Raw genomic sequence first — 25,770 nt, 5'->3', positions numbered from 1 at the left:
GGATGGTCGAGCCAATCAAGTAGAGGCGGCAAGGGCCTCTTCAATGTGTGTCCCCAACTGACTGCGCAGCGGCGAAGAGGAAACAATCCAGTCACCCTAGTTTGGCATGATCTGGTGTGGTCCGTAGACATTTGCTATCTGCTGTACAAACCACTGAAAAAGTAAAATCGCAGTGTGCTTTTTTTTTAGCGAAACGCTTTTGCCTCGCCTTGTTTTGGGGATGCCAGGATGCCTTGATAATCCCGACGTGATGTTCTTGTTATTTTATTCGCGCACAAAGCATAGGTTTGTGCTCGCCAACTAAGGAAAAAGCAAATCGACAAATATAGAGGAAAAGACCGCCGCATTTCACGGACCTTAGTCGTGAGCCGAGCATCCAGATCTACTCGGGCCTTTTTTAACTTAGCACACGTCGTTGATATCAGCTCACATTCTGCAATCAAATGAACTTCTCACTTTGTCTCACTCCTACCCGCCTAGACAATGTGCCAAATGCATAATTTATCTGTAGCTCATATTGCTTTGATTTACGCAGGTCACACTGATCAATAAAACTTTGCATTTGGAGTGACTCGTAGCTCATAGTACTCTGCCATCGTTTACAAAAGGCCTTAGACGCAATGGAATCCTTGACGTAATATGCGCACACCACACGTATTCTGGACTGTTCCCCATTGCGCTTAGACGCGGACCAGTGGTCTAGTTTCAGAACATTTAAAAATTAATCCCCGAATCAGACGCTTTCGCAGTGACAGAGAACCTTGCCGAAGTGCTGCACAACACGCAGTCGCAGAACGCGTACGGCATCGCACCCATCGCCGCGGAAGTCATCGTGTGCGTCCTGTGAACTCGGGTTGCCGAAGCACAGTAAGCGGTGCAGCACGTTGTTGCACCACTTATGTTGCATTGTCACCAGACAGATTGAGCAGCTTCAAGCGCCGTTCTGCCGTCGCAGTCGGCGTCACTGTGAGGTCCCGTATGAAATCCGAGAGTGCCAGTCGCCGTGCGTACTACGCTTATTTGCGAGTAAAATCATGCAAGGATAGCCGACGATCGCTCCTGAACCGAGAGAGGAAAGCCAGAAAGAAGCGTGCAGGCTTCCGGCGCGCGCGAGGGACCCAACATTGCGAGGGAGCGGGGGGAAGGAAGGGGGGGGCAAGCGGCATTCGCTTCCGACTGCAACAACGCTTGTGGCGGTGCACGTGGCCGCGCGGCCGTATCTTAAGAGCGATCTGCGTCGGTGGGTCATGGCTTTGGGCATACTGTGTGTTCTCGGCGCTCATTTTGCGTTAAAGAAATAGAGCACGAATGTCACTTCGCTCGCTGCTGCTGCCGCGTTTCCTCACGCCAGCGTTTCGACAGCTAGTTTCCGCGGTGACCGGGTGAGATGTTTGCTCGAGCGCGTGACACCATACTTGTTAATTTAGTACGCTTGCCTATGTCTGCAAGTTTACACGGCCGATAAAACTACTAATTTGCAATCGCAATCGATTCTTTGCCTTTCTGGTGAAACTGCGATTTTTTTTTCTGTTTCCCGGTTATGCAATAAGCCACCGCTTTATCTAGTTCCATTGCCTCAGTGCATATCGTGGAGACTTGCACAGAACTTTGGCGCACTAGAACGAACGGTGCAGCAGACTTTAATGGTTGCTTTACGCACCGCTGCGTTTTTTTTTTATCGAATGTCGACTAATTTTGGAGGCAATATATGTGCTCTTGCTTTACAGCCCAGCTCTTAGGCCCACGTTCCTGCAATGAGCACTGCAGCGAAAGATGAAAAAGGGAACCCGTAGTGTGATATGAAAGATGCCAGCAACTGTCATGTGCACCCACACTCAACCGCTCGATGCGTCCTCGTAACTGGTCTCAGCTGGACCAGTGCAGTATCCTACTGTCATCTGCTCGCGTCAGGTGTCGCTCGAGCTGGCTTGGTTTGCTCGGTTTGAACTCGTTGGCGCTTTTTTCGAATATCATGGTTTGCGATTGTTTTGTAAGCTGCTTGTTTGCACGACGCCAATTGTGTAGTACTTTAGGGAAGCCACGCGGCACGAGCGATTACAATGGAACCTTCGACGAGTGATGTACAAAAATGGACGCGCTTGACCCGCAGATCATTTTATACGATCGACGACTTTACCACGTCTCTCTCAAATTCTAATCAAAATCAATCAAATCAAAATCGCTTTATTTCAGGGTATTTCCTGCGGAGACAGAGACTAAAGGCTGAAATAGCCTGACTGGGCCCCTGCCCCCGTTCAGTTCATACAGCGTTTACGCGTACAATAACATATACAGTAACGTGCACATTATATTAAAATTACAGTTGCACTCAATGTACAGCCGATGAAGGAAAGAAAGTGACTTCTAGTACATCAGATAAGAAATATGAAATGCATACATGTGTACATAGATCACGCAGATAGATATACATATAGAAAAGGTCACACAGGATTCATGTGTTATATAGCTAGGAGACCCTTTATCCTGTTACAGATATGTAGATAACGACTATATACACCAGTACATTGTGCTGACAAAACAGAAAAAAAAGAAAATCAGGAATGTCATGGTCATAGTAGAAAGTAATGTAAAACAGTCTACAATACACATCCTGTTCTGACAAGGAACGTTTTGTACATTCTTTTAAGTTTACCACGGCTGTCTGCCCAATTTATTATGTCTTTCTGTTTATTTAGAATCTGTATAGCTTGATACGTTACCGATTGTTTCCCGTAATTTGTCCTAATCTTCGGAAGCCTCCTCCTATGCTGCCTAAACCCGTACTTATGTTCAACTACCATATCACAGTCTTTGTATATGTTTGTTGTGTGCATATGTTGCACTAATTTATAGAGATAAATTTGATTGGCCATAAGCATGTTGTGTTTCAGAAATAACTCCCTGGTAGGTAACTCACGCATATCTCCTGCATAATTTTCAAATATACGTAGCACGCGCTTTTGTAGTACCGTTAATCTATTATAGTTGCGCTGAGTGGTGGTGCCCCATACTAGCGAACAGTAGGCAATCTTAAAATATACTAGAGTGTAATAAAGAGTTTTTTTAGCCGAAGAGGTATTAATGTAGAAATCTTTCTAATACATCCTATTGATCGAGCTATATCGACTACCAAATGGTCGACGTGACATGACCATACCAAAGACTCTTGGAACCAAACACCTAGGAATTTTTGCTCAGGTGTTTGCTGAAAGATGCACGATGCAAAGATGCAAAGATGCAAATTCTGCCTCAATATATCGTGAAATAACACTATAGAGCTGTTCTCAAATTTCAAGTTAGGCAGTACCGTAATCGTCAGTGAATTGTTTTTTCACGCAGCGTCGTTCCTCAGGATAGACCTCAGTCTCGTGCAATATCCGTGTCAAGAATGCACTAAATTAAGTGATGATTTACCCCAACCAAATTTACGATATCAAATTTAAGAGGCAGACAACGTGAGATACCAATTTCAGAATGCAAACACCTACAGGTTATATCTACCGGTTTTTTGATAACGTATCCATAACTAAAGTGGCACTTCTTTGAGTCCTGTAGTGCTCTTAGTTTCCAGCGCAGTATTTACGGACAAGATGCACACACAGAGCTGTATGTATGCATTATGTGTTCATGTTTAATGCTCTGGGAAAACATTAGTTATGCAATTCCAACTATTCTAGCCCTACACCTTAGTATCCTCTGATCACATCCACTTGCGTCTATTCTCCACCAGCACAACCAACAAAACAGTGGCACAAAAGGCTGATAACGACCGTCTTTGCCATCCATCAAAACTATGCGGATCTAACGCACTTATTTTATTCTATGTACAACGAAGGTTAAGCGACATGGTAAATATATAATATAGAATTACATCAAATGTGCACATTTCTGTACATTTTCAACCTATAGGCGTTCTGTAATCTGACGCAATATTTACGCTTAGGTAACGCATAGGTCACAACATCAATTTTGTGAAATGTTTGCGATTATGAAGTACACTGTTCGAAAGGTGTTTGCATGTTCGCACACATCAATTCTGGAGAACTTAAACTTTGGGACCTTGACATAGCGATCTCAAGACCACGAAGGCGATGTCCGATACTCCTGAAAGGAAGAGTAGTTATGCGACATGTATAGGGGCACAAAGAAGTAGGGCAAATCATTAAAGTATGATATCGTGTCCGAATGGCGTTATACCCTATGAAAAATCTATCAAAGTTGAAAAAAATTGGCAGTCACTTAAGTACTGTGAACAAGGGTGCGAGCGAAGCTCGGTATTCTTCGTTGTCGTAGCGCCTGAGCTTCTCGCTACCTCACGACGAGGTCAGCACGTCGACGACGAGCCCTTTCTCGCGTGACTTCCCGGCAACGTTCATTAAACGCCTCCTATTCTTCACCCGAGCGCAATATGCAGGGCCCGCTGATGTTCCTTCTACGCAGCCTGCTCTTCGGCAAAACGAATAAAGTGTGGCCTCGCCATCTGATTGCCGGGCCTAAACTGGAGGGAAACGGCAGGCACCGAGGCGAGCGGACGCGCAGTCTCATCCCTTCCATCCTGCTCCTCCAGAGGGAGAGGACGTCTGTGATTGCCTCACGCTTTGCGCTGTGTCAACTTCTTCAGGCATATAAAGTCCCGCTTTATAGGGCCCGTATGATGAACCGACAGTGTCTGCAAAGGAATAATGTCATGAACATCCGATGCAGACCGACAGTGGTCGGTCTGCATCGCATGTTCATGACAATTCCTCGAGAAAGGTTTGTTCATGACAAACCTTCCCTCGAGAGCAACTTGGAGTTTTTTACGGGTATAGAATGCTCCGAAACAGGTACTTATACCAACAAATTACTAAGCATAACAATTCAGTTGGAACGATTGATGCAGACAAGTACACAGTGGCGGTTACTCGTGCACGGGCCGAGAAGCTGCGGGCCGGGTAAGAGCCCACAAAACGTGAGTTATTGGACTAACAAACGATACGCTTCTAATAAGGAAATACGACAAATAGGAAGTGGGCATGACGGTTCGACGTGCGGTAATGTTATCGAGCGCGTCGTTGTGGAATATTTCAATGAATTGATCGGTCAACCACACACCATTATAGGGGGCTTTAAAGTAGAATTTGTTGTTAGTGCCTAAGCTGAATGAAGAAGAACGCTTCTGGAACAGCCGATTTCCACAAAAGAAATTGAGGACGCAATAGATGCACTACCTGTTGGCAAGGCACCTGGCACTGACGGCCTAGGAGTAGGCATTTTTTAAAACATTCAAAACAATATTAGCCTAGATTGTGTTCAGTTATCGCCAAATCGTATGAGCAAAAACATAAACCACTGAGCTTCACATCTTAGCAGATCGTTCTCATCCCAAGAACTGAGGCACTCGAAAAACGTTCGTTAGTGGGGTCTTATCGCCCGATAAGCCTTACGAATGTCGACTGTAGCATATTTATGAAGCTGTTGGCCAAACGATTTCCGGGTCTGATAACGAGGCTGGTTGGAACGCATGTGCTGCCTTCGCTAACATCGCCGATGAGCAGTACCGAGACCTATCACTGCGAGCACTCATCGAGCGTCTGCGCTCTACACCAACCGTAACATCCGTTGACCGATATGTCGTCCAGGGCAGCATTCTGTACTGAAGGAACTTCCACCCTGACGGATCTGATCTTCTTGTCGTGCCAAAACATCTAGGACAGACTGTGCTCTTTGACATGCATGACGCACCCATTGCACGACATCTTGGGGTAACCCGTAGGTACGACCGCGTTTGCCGCCGCTTCAATTGGCCTGGTCTTGCTCGCTCCGTCCGACGCCGTGTTGCTGCCTGTGATCCCTGCCAGCGTCGGAAAACACTTCAGGTGCCACCTGCCGGGCATCTCCAGCCGATCACCGTCCCTGTGGAACCGTTATTTCGTGTTGTATTAGACCTCCTCAGTCCCTTTCCCACGTCGTCCTCTGGGAACAAATGGGTAGCCGTCGTAAATGATTACGCCACCCGATACGCTATCACGCGGGCTCTCTCTACCAGTTGCGCCATTGACGTCACGGACTTTCTTCTTCGTGACATTATCTTGCTTCATGGCACCCCGTGACAGCTGCTTACTGACCGTGGTCCTAACTTCCTCTCGAAAGTTATCACCGAAATTGTGCGTTCCTGCTCCATTCAACACAAGCTGACTACCTCATACCATCTTCAAAGCAATGGCCTGACAGAGCGGTTAAACCATATTCTTCACTGCTGTCCAAGTACGTTTCCAAGGACCACCACGACTGGTACATTGCCCTTGCTTACGTCACATTTGCATATAATTCCTCCCGGCATGACGCCGCCGGATTTTCTCCATTTTATCTACTGTGCGGTCGCGAACCGACATTGCCCCTTGACACGGCACTTCCTGCTGCTGCGATCTCAACGAGGGAGTATGCGCGCGACGCCATTGCCCTCGACGACCATGCACGCCAGCTTGCCCGTACTCGATTGATGGCCTCGCAAACCACTCAGCAGCGTCAGTGCAACGCCCGCCACCATGACATAGAGTTTTCACCAGGTGCGATCGTGCTCCTGTGGTTGCCCTCTCGTCACGTCGGACGTTCAGAAAAGCTCCTTTCGCGATACACAGGGCCCTACCGCGTGCTGCGCCAGCTGACGCCTGTGACGTACGAAATTCCTCCTGTGCGTTCAACCTTGTCCATTACTCTGGCATCTAGTGATGTTGTACACGTCAGTAGGCTCAAGGCCTACTACACTGCTTCCGAGTCCGGCGTTTAGTCGCTCCGGAACGGCGCTTTCGCCGCCGGGGGTAGTGCTACGGAAAAGTATTCGCGATGACAAAGACGTGGGCAGGGTCAAGACGACGACGACGATTAGAGGCTAGCGTGGGCTGTTGCCTCTTGGCCAAGTGCGGCGTATTTCCTTGTATATATATTTGTATATAGATTTTCGACAGCGTCTTTCTACGTTACAATATTTATGAAGCTTTTGGCCAAACGATTGCCGGGTATGATAAGGAGGCTGATAGGCACGCATCAGACTTGTGGTATAAAGGGTTGAAGCGTCGCCACAAACTTACATGTAGCTCAAAATGTGCTAAATGTTGTAGTGTATTTGGGCACCGAGTGACTCTGGTGTAATTAGATCTCGCCAACACCTTCAACCGTGTTTCCTACAATCCTCTATTCGCCATATTAGAGCATCCAAACCTAGGAAACGTAATAAGAGGTGGTGTCAGAATGGCGTATGCCAACTGCTAAAAACGGCTCACTTTAAACGGGGACCTGCCTGACAGCAAGTGCGGGCTTTTGCTAGGAACGAATGTCCACTGTCGCACCGGCTGTTCGCAGCCAACCTTGAATCTCTGTGCAAGGCCATCGAGAATAACGAACGTATAACTGGCGCCATGTTACAGTCAACACATGTAAGAATTTTGTCGTATGTCGCTGGCATCGCCATATTTTGATCAAATACAGATATTATTTGTCAGGCCGTGGAGGTAGTTCAAACCTTCTGCGAATACACCAGGGCGCAAATAAATTGGGAGAACAGTTATGGATTATGGCATGGTGAATGGGATAAAATACCAGACTACTTCTCTCGACTTCGGTGGTGAACCCCTGCAACAACATATCTAGGCATGTTTCCCGATACTTATCCCAACCCGGAGCCGAACTGGAAGAAACAATGGGTGAGAGCACAAGAAAAAGGTTAAATCGTGGCAAGGGCGACAGCTGTCAATGTTCTCGCATGCCACAGCCTGTAAGCTATATCTTACCACCGCGATGTAGTATGCTCTGCTGTGAGCGTCGGGGATCAAGATACGAAAAATTCCCCGTGTTTTCACAATTTTCATATGGCCGTGGACTTGAGGAATGAACCAGCCGTCCAAACTTTCTCTTGCCCGTAAACAAAGGAGACCTTGGGTTGGCACATTTATTTGTGCGAGAAGTTGTGCGGCGCTTTATGTACCTTCGCGATCAGAATGATTTTTTCCTTCGTACATCCGTGCAAGTGCTTCTATGTCGTCACGTTCCAGGATTTGTGCGCACGTGTGAAGCAATCCATAGTTCCGTTAAAGGTTACCTGCGAGACTTCGTGCATGTGTACAGAATGTTGGATGTGCGGTTTTCAATGCAGCACCTCACCACTATTAGTAGGAAAAAACTGTATACGGACCCAATGGACACTGTGCTCCCTGTACCGATTTACCGTATGTCACACCGTGGAGGCCCAGGAGATGTCATAAAATGGTTAAAAAAATGCCTGTACACCCTTCAGTTAAATTTTTTTGTCATTATGCTACACACTAATACATTATCAGTTCTTGAAAGGAAAGTACCGAGCACAGCGTTTTCAAGCAAGGAAACTCAAGTAAGGCAGATGGCGATTATTGATGTGTAGCAAGATACGAACGACAGGGTGTGCATTTGTTGAGTGTAGTCGCATTTAACTCCCGCCCGCTTCTCTCCCGTATCTCATCTGCTCAAGCACCCGATCCAGGCGTTCACACTTCGTCGTTTGCCGCATATCAGCATGTATGAAGGTTTGTAGCTTGCCTCAGCACCACTTCAGACTCACGCATTACGCTCGCTGAAGACCATCACGTTTGGTAAATGTTCACACCACAAGCTGGTTACATTGCAATACGCCCAAGCTACATCATGAGTACTATATCCACCTTATGTCTTTTGCACAAGGGTAGCGAACCAATGATCGCGCATATCTACTCACCTAGACATTCTCTGGAATTTGCGTGTGCATATGCTGGCAAAGCGTTTCTTCGAAGAAAGAAACCCACTGCCCTTCCATTCTGTGAAAGATGACCAACGAAGCTGTGCACGTGGGCTCCTTAATGGCGAACTGCACCTCCGCGGCTGGTCGGCCCGGCATTTCACTATCTTCGGGATCGGGCCACGTATGGGGAGGGCCTAATGCCTGTGTGACCTCAGGACTCGCAGGGGTGTCTGCGTCAGCAGGCGTTAGGTGTGTAGTTACACCAGATGCCCGAGCGCCGCAGTGCTAGACCCTCCCACGTGTAGCAGTGTGCGGCCTAGTCGTCTGTAGGGAAAGGGGGATCCTCGCGGTTGAGCTGATGCCGGGTTTTCGGACCTTTAAGGTCCCCCGGAAGAGACAACACACCCCTTCGGCCTCTGCTTCGCATGACACTTCCAGACTGACTTAGCTGGAATAAATTGGCTGTCGCCTTTTCGTGTTCGCCTCTCGAATTTTTTTGCTTTCACTCACTTTTTACCATTTCGCCGGTCTTCTATCCACTTCTTTTACTTTCCTATTTTCTGGGTGGCAATGGTTAAACTTGTGTAACATATCGAAGCCATCAAAAAGTCCACTTTTCAGAACGTTGGCTCCCGCTTTTGCCTTCTGCTCGTTTTGCTCATATCCAGTCTTCGATGCGTGCGTGTGTGTGTGTTTGTGTGTGTGTGTGCCTGTGTTTGCGTGAGCGTGTGTGCGCGTGTGCGTGTGTGTGTGTTGTTTACGGCGGGAACGTGCCGCTAGCGTACGCAACATAGAGTAAGATAATCCTGTGACAATACGGACAGGCCGCCATTGAAATCTGAACCTGGCAACGTTTAACGTTAGCACGTTATCTAGTGAGGTGAGTCTAGCAGTGCTATTCTAGGAATTAGAGGGCAGTAAATGGGATATAATAGGCCTCAGTGAAGTTAGGAGGACAAATGAAGCATATACAATGCTAAAAAAGCAGGCACGTCCTGTGCTACCGGGGCTTAGTGGAGAGGCGTGAACTTGGAGTCGGGTTCCTGATTAATAAGAATATAGCTGGTAACGCACAGTAATTCTATAGCAATAACGAGAGGGTGGCAGGTCTTGCTGTGAACCTTAATAAGAGGTACAAATTGAAGGTCGTACAGGTGTACGTCCCTACATCCAGTCATGACGACCAGGAAGTCGAAAGCTTCTATGAAGACGTGGAATCGGCGATGGGTAAAGTCAAAACAAAATACACTGTACTGATGGGCGACTTCAATGCCAAGATAGGCAAGAAGTAGGCTGGAGACAAGGCAGTGAAGGAATATGGCATAGGCAGTAGGATTAGCAGGGGGGAGTTATTGGTAGACTTTGCAGAGACGAATAAGATGCGGATAATTTGCACCTTCTTCCGCAAGCGGGATAGCCGAAAGTGGAGCTGGAGGAGCCCGAACGATGACACTAGAAATGAAATGGACCTTATACTCTGCGCGAACCCTGGCATCGTACAAGATGTGGACGTGCTTGGCAAGGTGCGCAGCAGTGACCATAGGAAGGTAAGAACTCGAATTAGCCTAGACTTGAGGAAAGAATGGAAGAAACTGGCGCATAAGAAGCCGATCAATAAGCTAGTGGTCAGAGGGAAAATAGAGGAATTCCGTATCAAGCTACAGAACAGGTATTCGGCTTTAACACAGGAAGATGACCTTAGTGTTGAACCAATGAACGACAATCTTATGGGCATCACTAAGGAGTCTGCAAAAGAAGTCGGTGGCAACTCCGTTAGACAGGATACCAGTAAGCTATCGCAAGAGACGAAAGATCTGATCAAGAAACGCCAATGTATGAAAGCTTCTAAATCTACAGCTAGAATTGAACTGGCAAAACTTTCTAAGTTAATCAACAAGCGTAAGACAGCTGACATAAAAGTAAAATATGGATAGAATTGAACATGCTCTCTGAAACGGAGGAAGCCTAAAATCAGTGAAGAAGAAACTAGGAATAGGCAAGAATCTGGTGTATGCGTTAAGAGACAGTCAGCAATATCATTACTAATATGGATGAGATCGTTCAAGAGGCTGAGGAGTCCTATAGAGAACTATACAGTACCAGTGGCACTCCCGACGATAATGGACGAAAGAATAGTGAAAAGGAATTTGAAATCCCACAAGTAACGCCGGAAGAAGTGAAGAAAGGCTCGGGACCTATGCAAAGGGGGAAGGCAGCTGGGGAGGATCAAGTAACAGCAGATTTGTTGAAGGATGGCGGGCAGATTGTTCTAGAAAAACTGGCCATCCTGTATACGCAATGACTCATGACTTCGAGCGCACCAGAATCTTGGAAAAACGCTAACATAATTCTAATTCATAAGAAAGGGGACGTCAAAGACTTCAAAAATTATAGACCGATCAGCTTACTGTTCGTTGCCTACAAAGTATTTACTTAAGTAATTGCAAATAGAATCATGAACACCATAGACTTCCCTCAAACAAAGGACCAAAGGCTACCCAGCATTAGACCATATTCACACTATCAATCAGGTAATAGAATAATGTGCGGAATATAACCAACCCTTATATATAGCCTTCACTGATTACGAGAAAGCGTTTGATTCAGTCGAAACCTCAGCAGTCATCGAGGCATTGCGGAATCAGGGTGTAGACGAGCCGTGTATAAAAATACTGAAATATATCCATAGCGGCTCCACAGCCACCGTAGTCCTCCATAAAGAAAGCAACAAAATCATAAAGAAAGGCGTCAGGCAGGGAGATACGATCTCTCCAATGATATTTACAGCGTGTTTACAGCAGCTATTCAGAGACCTGGATTGCGAAGAAATGGGGATAAGAGTTAATGGAAAACACCTTAGTAACTTGCGATGCGCTCATGATATTGCCTTGCTTATAACTCAGGGCACCAACTGCAATGCATGCTCACTGACCTGGAGAGACAAAGCTGAAGGGTGGGCCTAAAGATTAATCTCCAGAAAACCGAAGTAATGTTTAACAGTCTCGGAAGAGAACACCAGTTTATGCTTGGTAGTGAGGCACTGGAAGTGGTAAGGGAATACATCTACTTAGGACAGGTAGCGACTGCGGATCCGGATCATGAGGCTGAAATAATCAGAAGAAGAATTCGCTGGGGTGCGTTTGGCAGACATTCTCAGATCATGAGCAGCAGGTTGCCATAATCCCTCAAGAGGAAAGTATATAACAGCTGTGTCTTACCAGTACCCACGTACGGGGCAGAAACCTGGAGGCTTACGAAAAGGGTTCTACCTAAATTGAGGACAACGCAACCAGCTATGCAAAGAAGAATGATATGTGTAACGTTAAGGGATACGAATAGAGCAGATTGGGTGAGGGAACAAACGCGATTTAATGATATCTTAGTTTAAATCAAGAAAAAGCAATAGGCATGGGCAGGATATGTAATGAGGAGGAAAGACAACCGATGGTCGTTTAGGGTTACGGACTTGATTCCAAGGAAAGGGAAGCATAGTAGAGGGCGGCAGAAAGCTAGGTGAGCGGATGAGATTAAGAAGTTTGCAGGGAGAACATGGCCACAATTAGTACATGACCGGGGTAGTTGAAGTATGGGAGAGATCTTTGCCCTCCAGTGGGCGTAACCAGGCTGATGATGATGTTCATGAATCCTGTGACATGCCCAGGTTTGGTTCGGAGGTGGGCAGAGCGCAATAATGTCATCTATGGCTTCAAGTCCCCCCCCCCCCCCTTCGTGATAGCTCACTGATGAAACCCTCAACATTTTCCCGAAACCAAAAGAAACAGTTCCCATGTGCCATTCATTACATAGTCAACATGAAACCAATACAGTCCGTTCATTATCTCCATACGCTGTTGCAATATGTCTGACTGAAGCAATCGGCTCTTGTTACAAAGTAACTTAGATGGGAAGCGGCGACCTTGTGTAAGTGCGTCATAAGCTTCAATACAATAAACAGAGAGAAATTGTTGCGTTTGGTGCCCTTCCTGTCTATGTGGGTCCACACAGGCTAATGAACACTGTGCGCAGTGTCATTTCCAATTATGGCCTTATTGAACTCAGTGAAAGCGAACTGTTGGATATATGGGAAGACCAGAATGTGATAAAGGTGCAACGGATTAAGGCGCGACAGCAAGGGTATTCCAACCTCGCACGTAATAATTACATTTGAAACAAGTGAACTCCCTGATTCAATAGTGACCCGATATTGTAGACTTCACGTACGACCATACATTCCCCATCCGTGACGATTCTTCACGTGTAAGCGTTTTGGGCATGAGTACCCGAGCTGCTGAGGGCACGCTACTTGGGCAAAGTATGCATCCATATAGCAAGCCTCATACATCTGTACTTTCACAAACCACTGTGCTAACTGTGACGGAGATCACCCCGCTTATTTATGATCGTGCCCGTTATGGAAGAAAGAAAAAGAAATAATTCAACTCAAGGTCAAACCAAACATTTTCTTCCCAGCAGCACGCAAGCGTTTTTCTGCTCACAATCAATCGAATCCGTCCTACAGTCACGTGGTGCGCCGGGGGCAACGCCACATCCTCTGTCTCCCACCCAAAGTCTGAAAGTGGGAAAACAGGCCAGCGTGCCAAAAAAGAAAGCTCACAAAAAAATGACAATGGAAATTCCACTGCGACTGACTTTGAATGACTGTTACTGTTATTTTCTCTCCTCATTTGTTCTTCCCTTTTACCCCTCCCGAAGTGCAGGGTAGCCAACCGGGCAGGTCCTTCGTTAAAATTCTTGCCTTTCACTCTTCGTTTCTCTCTTGCAAAAATACATATCTAGGATTAATTCATATACAGTCTAAAGAAAAGCCTGGAACAGGGAAAACATAATAAAACGCCGCGAAACTCATCCTCTGCCGTTAATAAACACACAAGGTGCACACATATTGACCAAGCTGATTCTATAGGGGCACATTTTGAAACGATTTCTAGCTCATCCCAATACTCAGATACATTTACGAGATACCTGCATCAAGCGAAGTAATTACCTCTGGATCCGAAAGGAAATAGAAATAAGCTGGACAACCGTCCGTTCAACATGTAGGAATTTCAGGATGCACTAAACGGTTGTAACAAGTCCGCTTCAGAAAGCAATAGAATAGTGTATGAAATTATTGCACCTACACCCTGAAAGCCAAAAAACACTACTGTCACTCTCCTACTCCGTGTCCTCTGCCGGCTGCACTCCGTCCGTCTGGAAAGAAGCAATAATAAACTTCGGTCAACAGTTATAGGCGTATAGCCTTGACAAGTTGCTTATATAAATGGTTTGACAAAATGGTTCACTCCTGTCTGCCTAATTTTCTGGAAAGTAACAAACTATTAGACCCACTACAGTGTTGTTTCAGGAAACGTAGATCCACAACTAATCACCTTGTCCGAATCGAGAGGAATATTCGCGATGTTTTTGTGCATAAGCAGTTCTTTCTGTGAGTATTTATTGATATGACGGCATACGACAGCACGTGGCTTTTCGTAATTCTCCTTGACCTTGCTAAAAGGGGAATGCCAGGCGATTTGCTTAATTTCATACAAATTTACCGGTTTAACAGCACGTTCCGTGTTAGAGTCGGTGATGTGCTAATTACACAGGAAGCAGGTGTACCACCAGGTTGGGTGCTTAGCTGCACTCTGTTTATGGCAAAATGAGCTCTCTGCATAATATCATACAATGTACACTATATTGACACGTGTACTTATCTTTATCGGGCAACCACGTTTCGCCGCTTAACAACTGTAATCGCAGAGCGAGGGACGCGCCTGTATGTATCCGACGTTTCTGGAAAGTTATCGACGCTTCTATCCGCGTGTCTGTTGTCGCCGAACCTTGTGTTATCAGATTTCATCGCGTGACACGAATGGTGTAGAACTTTGTGGAAGACACGCGGGTCCCATCAGTTAATCTGGAACATTCGACGACTGATCTATAAAAGCCGACGCGCTTGACCCGCTGATCAGATTTTCGACGATCGCCGACCGTGTTCGCCGCTATCGTTGTGCTATAAGTGTAGCCTCTTTTGTGGGCACAGGTTCGCCCAATAAAAGTTTGTTTTGTGTTTCACAGTATTGCTACTGTGTTCTTTGACGTCACGACCACGTGACATCTGGTGGAGGTGCTTTACGTTCATGTACCGGACGCCCCCGACAAGCCGTAATTCAAGCCCGGACCGCAAAAACACCAGTGCCGTCCCGGAACATCGAGCAAGCCGCCGTCTTCAACAGCTGCCCCCGGAGCGCGGACTTTTACCTGAGACCAAGAAGATTGTGTCCAAGGCAACTCCAATGGCAGCCCCAGCGTCCCCGATCGTGCTGCAGCAGCCCAGGGAACCACCGACGTTCCGCGGTTCAACATTCGAGGACCCGGAAACCTGGCTCGAAACGTATGAGAGGGTCGCTAAGTTTAACAGTTGAGGCAGCGACGACAAGCTGCGGCATGTCTATTTCGCATTGGAAGACGCCGCCAGGACGTGGTTCGAGAATCGGGAAGCCACCTTAACGACGTGGGACCTTTTCCGAAGCGGCTTCTTGCACACGTTTACAAGCGTCGTGCGAAAAGAGCGAGCCCAAGCTCTACTCGAAACCAGAGTGCAGCTGCCAAACGAGACGATCGCAATCTTCACGGAGGAGATGGCCCGTCTTTTCCGGCACGCCGACCCGGACGTGTCGGAGGAGAAAAAAGTTCGCTTCCTGCTGCGCGGCGTCAAGCAAGACCTTTTCGCCGGACTTATTCGTAACCCACCGAAGACTGTGGCTGAGTTTTCTGCAGAGGCATCGACGATCGAGAAAACTCTGGAGATGCGCACCCGCCAATATAACCGCAAGGGGCACACGCCGCAGTATGCCATCCAAGGACTAGGTTCGGACGACCTTCAAGAGACCCTCAGGGCCATTGTGCGCGAAAAACTGCGCAAGGTCCTGCCTCCGTCGCAGCGTCAAGTGGCCTCTATCGCCGACATCGTGAAGGAAGAGGTGCACCGATCCCTTGGAGTTCCTGAGATGCAACCAGAACCACCGCAGCCGGAAGCAATGACCTACGCCGCCGCCGTCGCCCGCCGTCTAGGCCCCCTTGCGCGACCGCGCCAAGGTCCTGCAACACCGCAATTTCGTCGTCCACCGCCGCCGCCGCCAGTGCGCCCACCCGTCGCCCAGCGCACCTATACGAGGAAGACGGACATTTGGCGAGCCCCCGACCACCGCCCGCTCTGCTATCACTGCGGAGAAGCCGGCCATGTGTACCGCCGATGCCCATACCGCGACATGGGACTGAGAGGGTTCGCCGTCAACGCGCCGCGTCCACAGCTTGGGGAGCGCCCACGTGACATTGCCGATTACCTAGCCGCCACTCAGTGGAACTCTCGACGACCGTCCCGTTCGCCGTCACCAGGCCGCTACCTGTCGCCGCAGCGCCGTCCATACACTGGCCCAGCCCGGGGCCGCTCTGCGAGCCCATACCCGGAAAACTAAAAGCAGCAACCGATGGAGGTGCGGTTGCTGTTCGTCGAACTGACGAAGATCCTCCGCCGCCGACGAAGACGACGAAGAGGCCATCTCGACGACATAACGACACGCCGCCGTCCCGAGGAAGTCTGGAAGCCAAAACTACACCGACGAAGGACGACTTGATGACGCGACGTTCCAACCTCAGTTCAACACGACGCAGCCGTGATCCAACGCCAAGACCTAACTGCAATGCCAGACAAAGAACAACCGACCTCGACGTGCTTATCGACGGCCACGCAGTCACTGCCTTAGTCGACACAGGGGCCGATTACTCCGTAATGAGTGGACACATCGCCGCCCAGTTGAAGAAAGTTAAGACCGCATGGGAAGGCCCTCAGATTCGCACCGCTGGAGGACACCTCATCACGCCGACTGGGATCTGCACGGCAAGAATAACCATTCATGACCGGACTTACCCTGCCACCTTCGTTATCCTCCAACAGTGATCACGAGACGTCATTCTCGGTATGGACTTCCTGGACCAACACGGCGCAATCATCAACCTGAAGTGGAAGTCAGTAACGCTGTCGGAAGATAAAGCAATGCCGCCGGAGAGCCCTCGTAGTCACCACGCCTTGAGTGTGCTCGAAGATCAATTGAGCGTCCCGCCTCGCTGTAGCATCGTTATTTCAGTCAGCACCGAAAGACCCGCTGACGTAGAAGGCGTCATTGAAGGCGACCAACGTCTACTGCTAGACCATGAAATTTGCGTCGCAAGAGGGATCGCTCGACTGCATGGAGGGAAAACTGAAGTGTTGCTGACAAACTTCAGCCAGGAGTTCAAGCACATCAACAAGGGCACGACGATCGCGTACATCGAGGAAATTCTGGAAACAAGTAATGCGTTTGACCTCTCGGATTCCGCCGCATCTACCCCGACGACTATGGTTCCCGAGCCAGACTATGACATTAATCCAAATCTCCCTGTGATTAAGCAACAGCAGCTCAGAAGTCTGCTCCGACGATACAAAGGCTGCTTTTCGACGTCATCGAGGATTCGACAAACACCAGTCGCCAAGCATCGCATAATCACCGAGGAATGCGCTCGCCCACTCCGTCAGAGCCCTTACCGAGTTTCGGCGCGAGAACGTGAAGCTATACGAGAACAAGTCGACGAAATGCTGCGCGACGACATCATCCAGCCGTCGAAAAGCCCGTGGGCATCCCCTGTTGTTCTGGTAAAGAAAAAGGACGGAACCCTACGTTTCTGCGTCGATTATCGTCGTCTGAACAATATCACGAAGAAGGACGTATACCCCCTCCCACGGATAGATGACGCATTGGATCGGCTCTGCAACGCTAAATACTTCTCGTCCATGGACCTAAAGTCTGGCTATTGGCAAATAGAAGTCGACGAAAGAGATCGCGAAAAGACCGCCTTCATCACCCCAGACGGCCTCTACGAGTTCAAGGTTATGCCATTCGGACTGTGCTCGGCGCCTGCAACGTTCCAGCGCGTGATGGACACGGTTTTAGCAGGATTGAAGTGGCAGACCTGTCTCGTATACTTGGATGACGTCGTCGTCTTCGCCGGAAATTTCGACGTTCACCTTAGGCGGCTGGCAACAGTACTAGAGGCCATCAGGTCATCAGGACTTACTCTGAAGCCGGAAAAGTGCCTCTTCGCTTACGAGGAGCTTCTATTTTTAGGCCACGTCATCAGCAAATCTGGAGTCCGCCCCGACCCGCAGAAGACAGCTGCCATAGCAAAGTTCCCACAGCCCATCGACAAGAAGGCAGTGCGTAGATTTCTTGGCATGTGTGCCTACTACAGGCGATTTGTCAAGAACTTTTCACGCATCGCTGAGCCGCTGACGCAGCTAACTAAATGCGACGTCGAGTTCAAGTGGGAAACGCCGCAGGCCGAGGCATTTCAAGAACTCAAACGACGCATGCAGTCGCCGCCCGTACTTGCGCACTTCGACGATCACGCCGATACCGAAATCCACACTGACGCCAGTAGCCTAGGCCTCGGCGCCGTCCTGGTCCAGAGAAAAGATGGACATGAACACGTGATAGCTTACGCTAGCCGGTCGTTGTCCAAAGCGGAAGGCAATTATACTACAACCGAAAAGGAATGCCTCGCCATCGTTTGGGCTACAGCGAAATTTTGCCCTTACTTATATGGCAGGCCATTCAAAGTCGTCAGCGACCATCACGTCTTGTGTTGGCTAGCGAATTTAAAGGATCCCTCAGGACGGCTGGCACGGTGGAGCCTCAGACTACAAGAATACGACATCACCGTAACATACAAGTCCGGACGAAAACACTCAGACGCCGATTGCCTATCCCGCGCCCCCATTGACCCGCCGCCGCAAGATGACGAGGATGACGACGCCTTCCTTGGAATAATAAGCGCGGAAGACTTCGCCGAACAACAACGAGCGGACCCAGAACTTAAAGGCATCGTCGATTATTTGGAAGGGCACACCGACGTTGTCCCCAGGGCATTTAAGCGCGGATTATCTTCCTTCACGCTTCAAGACAGTCTACTCGTGAAGAAGAACTTCTCGCCAGTCCGCGCCAATTACCTTCTTGTTGTCCCGTCAGGACTTCGTCCAGAAGTATTGCATGCCTTACATGACGATACGACCGCTGGACACCTCGGATTTTCCCGGACACTATCGAGGATACAAGAAAAGTATTATTGGCCGCGCCTGACCGCCGACGTCGCCCGTTATGTCAGAACATGCCGAGACTGTCAGCGACGCAAGACACCGCCGACAAGGCCAGCCGGATTACTACAGCCAATCGAGCCTCCTTGCCGACCATTCCAGCAGATCGGGATGGACTTGCTGGGACCCTTTCCGACGTCAATAACCGGAAATAAGTGGATCGTCGTGGCGACGGACTACCTCACCCGCTTCGCTGAAACAAAAGCACTGCCGAAAGGTAGCGCAGCCGAAGTGGCGAAATTCTTTGTCGAAAACATCCTCCTGCGACATGGCGCCCCAGAAGTCCTCATCACCGACCGAGGAACGGCCTTTACAGCGGAGCTCACCCAAGCCATTCTGAAATACAATCAGACAAGGCACAGGAGGACAACGGCTTACCACCCGCAGACGAATGGTCTTACGGAACGGCTGAATAAGACCCTCGCCGACATGCTAGCGATGTACGTCGACGCCGAACACAAGACCTGGGATGCCGTCCTGCCGTACGTAACATTCGCTTATAACACGGCGGTGCAAGAAACAACACAGATCACGCCGTTCAAGTTGGTTTACGGCAGGAACCCGACGACGACGCTTGACGCCATGCTGCCGCACGTAACTGACGAAGAGAATGTTGACGTCGCTAGCTATCTCCAGCGCGCCGAAGAAGCCCGACAACTCGCCCGCCTACGGATCAAAAACCAGCAGCGTACGGACAGCCGACACTACAACCTCCGACGACGCTTCGTCGAGTACCAGCCCGGCGACCGTGTTTGAGTATGGACCCCGATACGCCGGCGAGGACTCAGTGAGAAGCTGCTGCGACGCTATTTCGGACCCTACAAGGTCATCCGACGTATTGGTACACTAGACTATGAGGTCGTGCCAGACGGCATTTCGCACTCACAGCGGCGCCGCGCACGATCTGAAGCGGTCCACGTGGTGCGCCTTAAACCATCTTACGGACGCTGATGAACTTCCTTAGTTTGTTGTTTTCTTTGCTACGAGTGGTTTTCTTTGTTGCTTTCGTTTGTTTGCAGCATCGGGTCGATGCTTTTTAAGAGGGGGGTAATGACACGTGTACTTATCTTTATCGGGCAACCACGTTTCGCCGCTTAACAACTGTAATCGCAGAGCGAGGGACGCGCCTGTATGTATCCGACGTTTCTGGAAAGTTATCGACGCTTCTATCCGCGTGTCTGTTGTCGCCGAACCTTGTGTTATCAGATTTCATCGCGTGACACGAATGGTGTAGAACTTTGTGGAAGACACGCGGGTCCCATCAGTTAATCTGGAACATTCGACGACTGATCTATAAAAGCCGACGCGCTTGACTCGCTGATCAGATTTTCGACGATCGCCGACCGTGTTCGCCGCTATCGTTGTGCTATAAGTGTAGCCTCTTTTGTGGGCACAGGTTCGCCCAATAAAAGTTTGTTTTGTGTTTCACAGTATTGCTACTGTGTTCTTTGACGTCACGACCACGTGACAATATTTTATCCTGTGTATGGGTATGACGTACAAATAGCTTTTAAATCGTGTAGCGTTTCGATCTTTGAGAGACATGTACAGCTTGGGCCTAATAAATTGTGTATGTGGGCTGGCGAGAATGGGATTAAACTAAACCAGTAAAAAGCATGTCTGTTCTTTTCTGGAATAGGAAGGGCATATTACCTGCCCTCTCTATCTATGTTAATCGACGAGAGGTACCTGCCAGCCATGAGCATAAAGTTTGGGCCTCATTTTGGACTATAAATTTACATTTATTCCCCACTTCAACTATCTGAAAGCGAAGTGTATGAATATAGTGAATATACTGAAGGTCTTATCCCGCAAACCCTGGGGAAGTGACAGAAGGTGCCTACATCTGCAACGGAAATTTTACCTTTCTGCTACGCCCTGAAAATCTAATCAGATATTCAGCATCCATGTAAATTGACTATTCGCGACATGTCCACTTTCAGGCTGTTCTGTAACCGTCCAGCCATCCAGCCTCCTCTGTCCCTCCAGTTGTAAGCACTCTGAGAAACAACAGGAGTCCCTGTTAAGTCCCAACAGAGGCCGCTGTAATGTAGTGTAGAATGTCCTAATGGCTCCTACTTGGCTTCCACCGGCTTGGCAGTGGCATAATATCCGCTGTGACATCTCCTTCGTAGAAATATCGAAACGAGCACCTGAGGCTAATTATATTCACAATTCTTTGAACCTCTGCTCAATTTTACACAGATGCTTCGAAGCCTCCTGCTGAAGTTCCTCAAGCAGCTCTAAGACCCTCATTTTCAACAACTGGGGGATGAATTCTACACACCAGTATCTTCGCAGCGGAAGCGTACGCTATACTCTGGGCTGTTCAACACATAAGGCACACAAATATCGTTAAGGCTAATTAAGACTCGTTAACTTTAGTGACTTCTGATTATCCTGCGAAAACAAAAGAACTCTGTTTTGAATGAACTGTACAGCTTGGTGTGCTCCGCATATTTATGCAGCCAAGTGATTGGCTTATGCTGGGTACATGGCCGCAAAGGTATAAAAGGTAACGTTGCTGCTGACAAAAACTCTCCGTCAGTAAGTTTCAGAGACAGAGGGCGAAATATCCCCATCTCTGCCACAGACTTAGTCTGTTCTACGCCGTAAACTGAGGAAGCATTGGCAAGGAGAGTGGGATACCCAAACATTGAATCAGCTACACATGATAAAACCAAAACTAGGGAGCTGGATAAGTGAGAAAACAGCACTGTGCCATGAAGTATTTGTTTCCCGATTAAGAGTAGGACACACTTACGGTACTCGCTCTTAGCTCTTGACTGGAGGGATCCTCCGACATGTAGTAAGGGCGGCAGTAACCTCACGGTGCTCGATATTATTCAATGCACTGCAATAGAAGCACAGAGGAAAAAGTATCTTCCTTGAGCGCATCGTAACAATATATATCTTCCCAGTATTGTAGCTAAATATGAACTAATGTCATAGAGGCTAAGTACCGTCATTCATTGGAACAAATTATACCTAACATCGATCTCGCGTATTAAAAAAACGTGCGTTATATATTTGGCGTTCTTTAAGATATAGACTACGCAGACAATTCGTGTGTAAGTGATAAATTTTGTTCGTTAATTTTTCAAGGCATATGGAGGAGGCGAAGAGGCGCAAGCAACACACCCATTGCGCTTCCAAAAAGAAACCCAGGCTGCCGAGTTTTTTTTTTATATCTGTATAAGGGTAGGTGGAAATCGCTTCTGTATATTTGCATATAAAGGCCCATTTCCTTATGAAATTCATTCAAAATTTCCGCACGAGCACCGACTGTTCGAATTAAAAAGCATGTAGGTATGTTGCTTGTTCCACAAGTGAACGAGTAAAAAAATTATCTGTGATTCACGCTTGCTGAGTGCAATGTTTACAAGTATGGAGATAAGCACTGCATGCACACGTAATAAATTAAGAATGACAGGTGAGCAGAAGGTTCACGACATGCTCATCCACTTCGTCGCGTTCCTCTTCAGTAGCCTCGTATGCGTCCGACAGTTCGGTTACTGCTAGAAGCAGCACAATTATCTCGTCCGCCGAAGCCACCATGTCCTTCAAGAACAGAATGGAGCAGACGACACTGAGTGAACGGCAGCGTCAGCGCCCTAGCGCCAACTGCCAGCTGTTCGATCTTGCGAGGCTCGTATGGCCTCGGACGCCTAGGGCTGCCTGAGACTTGCCGGAGACTTTTCTCTCACGTGGCCACAATGCCAACGTGACGTAATTTCCTCTCAGAGCTGCAGTCTGGCTACCCAAACATCGAAAATCGAAGGGCTCATTGCCAAGCACAGCGTGACGAAAGCGGCCACGTCAAAATTACCGCGGCTTACTTAGGCTTATACGGGAGTGTCCCCATTAGATTATACGGTAGCTTGACGTCACGGACCAAGACGCGCGGAATCGTGCTATCTAGGAGGCGCTAGTCAACAGTCTGAACGGGCTCGCTTGCCTTCGAGGAGTTCATAAATCGAAGGAGCGGTCAGTGGCGTTCAATTGGTCATTTGCGCTTTCGCATTCACAACTGATAAGAAGCGCATAGGTGTCCTCGAAGTTTTTCTATTCACGTTTTCTTGGACTATGCACTGTGATGGTGTAGTTATGGGTTCGATAGTTCATTCGTACGGAAGATTACAGAAGAAAAATAAATAAACCATCATTGAAACATGGCATTTCCTACTGGTATAAATGAGGCACAAACAATTTGCACGCGGTCTCTCAAAGAGGCCGCTGTAATGAAGAAAAATATTTGCCCACCTATCATTGCCGCGATTGCTAAACAATTTCAGCGAGATATTTCGTACTTGTTGTCCACGAAACTATACGCTCCTATAACTTTCAAAACCAGAATATTTTAGACTTACTTCGATGCTTCTATATTTCGGTGTTTTATATTTTCGCAGGAAGTGATGGAACGACCACAGGTCTCGAACGCTTTTCTGGACGACGATTTTTTCATGGAGCTAATGAACTCGGAAGTAGAGGATGTATCTGCACTAGCCAGAAGACTAGTGGCCTTCGGAACAGAGGCCAGCGTGTCAAGCCAGCTGCTGCCTGTTCACTGCACCGACAGCCAGACGAGGACCTGCCACCTTCTCAAGCAGCTTTCAGCACTGAATGAACTGCTGTACTACATAGGGGCTGATTTGACTGAAGTCGGGCCGGGAAAAATTGCTGTCCGCTGCTACACAAGCTTCAACAATGATGAACAAATTAAGAGAGACCCCCACATGGTGACAGCGATCATATTCCTCCACTGCATCGTCACTAGGCACCGCTGCGTCGACATACTTCAGGTATGCTTACAAGATGATTGTTACATTGAGGTTCCCGCACATAATATAAAGAACGTTGACCCTGTAATTCCAGCACAGTTATCCACATCATGTAATATTCAGAGCAAATAGTTCATCAGTATTTTTTTCCACTGAGAGTTCGTCTATACAGGAAAGAAGTTACGTACTCGACAACGCAATATAGTAAATAAATATTTAGAATTTTGTCTTCTAAGCTCTCCGACACAAACGTCGTTACAGCTCGTTAGCAGTGTTACTATCGGTTCTTGGTTAACTTTCTTTTCCATAAGGTGATGACTAACAATGCCGCAATCTCACTGCAGCCATTGAAAGAATATATCATGTCGTGGCCAATGACGCTGGCCTATGTGGCCAGGCTGGAGCACCGACACTCCTTATACTTTTATCGAGAGTAAACGCTGCAAAAGGGATTCGCAATCTCGCTCTTGCCACCGCGTTCATTTACTGGCCATCGCTGAAACAGCCTCGACCCATCACTGAAACTTACATTGCCGGCAAACCCTTCACCAAGTGACGCAAAATTTCAGTGTCGGCTGTGTGGACGAGTAGCATTCGCTGACTCCTTCAACTGTCGTATTGGAAAAGCGGACTCGCCGATGCGTTCTAAGTGCAAGTGTGAAGAGACCATAAGTCGTCTTCTGTGCCACTGTTCTCGCTTCGATGATCAACGTCAGGCTCTCCAGTGTACCTTGAACAGACGAGACGATAGGGCATTTGGAGAAGCAAATGTCTTGGGAGCCTGGCCTCGCATTTCATTAGCTAAGAAAGCCATTCGAGTGCTTCCTCAGTACCTGAAGGCAACGGACGAGTGTCGGAATGCATACATGCTGCATCTAACTTAGTGCATGTGGAAGTGCGGTTAGACGGAATATCCTCTCGCCTTCACTCCCCCACCCTCCTCTCCATGCGTAAGTTGGCAAACTGGACTCAGTCTGGATAACTTCCCTGCGTTTTCTTGCTCCCTGCTCTCTCTATCTCCCTTCCTTAAATCATAATCTTGGGATGCCATTCTGCTGCTGAGCACGATGTCACGGGTTCAATTCCCGACTTGTTAACCCTTTAAATCTTAACTTCGACGTTAATCCGGCCCATTTTGCTTTCTGAAATGCTAACAGAAAAGGAAATGCAAAAAAATGGCCAGGTCCCGCGCACTGTTGGAATCAGTCTTATGCGAAGCAATGTGCTGGTAGAAGATTACCCAGCATTGCTTCTGCAAAGTGTTACCAGGCGGACCAATGTGTTGGTGTAAATCCAGTTGTTGTGTGTGTGTATCGCGGACGAACGAGTGTATGACGTCTACAGCACGACGACGATCATGCTGAAGACAATCGTATGGCGGCAATCGCACGATTTCTGCGGTAGAAATTAACGCAAATTAAAACTTGCGAGTAGTTGGGTTCGACACCGGAACTCAACGGTAGTTAGGGAGAGACTGCGACGCGATTTGCAACTGAGTGTTCTGAAATCGTACGTGCCCATGTGTATGTCATGGAGTGTATGTTAGCACAATGATGGTGCTTCTACTGCGGGGAAGAATCGTTAAAGCGTAATTAACTTGGCCTGATGAGATCGGCAAGGCGTCGCACAGCTTTTACATGTCCTTGTCTACTACGAGGAGAGTACTGGGGTATGTGGCCGATCGCGGAGATAGTACAGAATAAGAAAGCACCCTAAAGCGTCGTATGTCACGAAGAAACAAGAGACAGGGCATAGGGACTCACTAGCAAAATGTTTCAAAGAGTTGGCAGGCTTTTGACAGAAATGTGTGCGTGGGATTGTGGCCTAGTGGTAAGTTGTGGACTGTTGCTTTGGATTTCTTTTCTTTTTCTTTTTCTTTCGTTAAAATGAGGTGAGACGTAAATCTACCTACCTACCTACAGAAATGTGGCTACGATGAGGCAAGAAATGGTTTGCGTCTGAAATCTCCACAAGCTTATCTCTTGATTTTATTCAATACGTAGCTGTACCATGTCGTAATTAAGTTCGCATGCCGAAGGCCGTATATGTTCATCGCATGTGAACTGTGT

At 48.0% G+C, this 25,770-nt stretch overlaps 1 protein-coding gene and 1 long non-coding RNA gene across 6 annotated transcripts in view; one reads left to right on the top strand and one right to left on the bottom strand.

The window, feature by feature from the left end:
• The window catches only part of LOC139057613 (NLR family CARD domain-containing protein 3-like), a 129,506-nt gene that overhangs the window by 14,487 nt on the left and 89,249 nt on the right, over positions 1–25,770 (top strand). For all 5 annotated transcript variants that reach the window (XR_011512939.1, XM_070536149.1, XM_070536151.1 and 2 more), the window contains exon 2: positions 23,330–23,722. Coding sequence is in view for 4 of the 5 variants with exons in the window: in XM_070536149.1 (XP_070392250.1) it covers positions 23,336–23,722 (387 nt within the window). In the remaining variant the exon portion in view is untranslated. The remainder of the gene's footprint in view (positions 1–23,329; positions 23,723–25,770) is intronic.
• LOC139057614 (uncharacterized) lies at positions 4,066–21,736 on the bottom strand. Its single transcript, XR_011512940.1, has 3 exons — positions 21,685–21,736; positions 13,870–13,939; positions 4,066–4,104 (listed from the first exon to the last, which is right to left on the bottom strand). It is a non-coding gene; the product is annotated as an uncharacterized lncRNA (long non-coding RNA).

This window comes from Dermacentor albipictus, chromosome 3 (genome assembly GCF_038994185.2).
Source record: "Dermacentor albipictus isolate Rhodes 1998 colony chromosome 3, USDA_Dalb.pri_finalv2, whole genome shotgun sequence".
Classification (NCBI taxonomy): domain Eukaryota; kingdom Metazoa; phylum Arthropoda; class Arachnida; order Ixodida; family Ixodidae; genus Dermacentor; species Dermacentor albipictus.
Note: the sequence above shows the minus strand (reverse complement) of the source record. Positions and strands in the feature narration are given on the sequence as shown.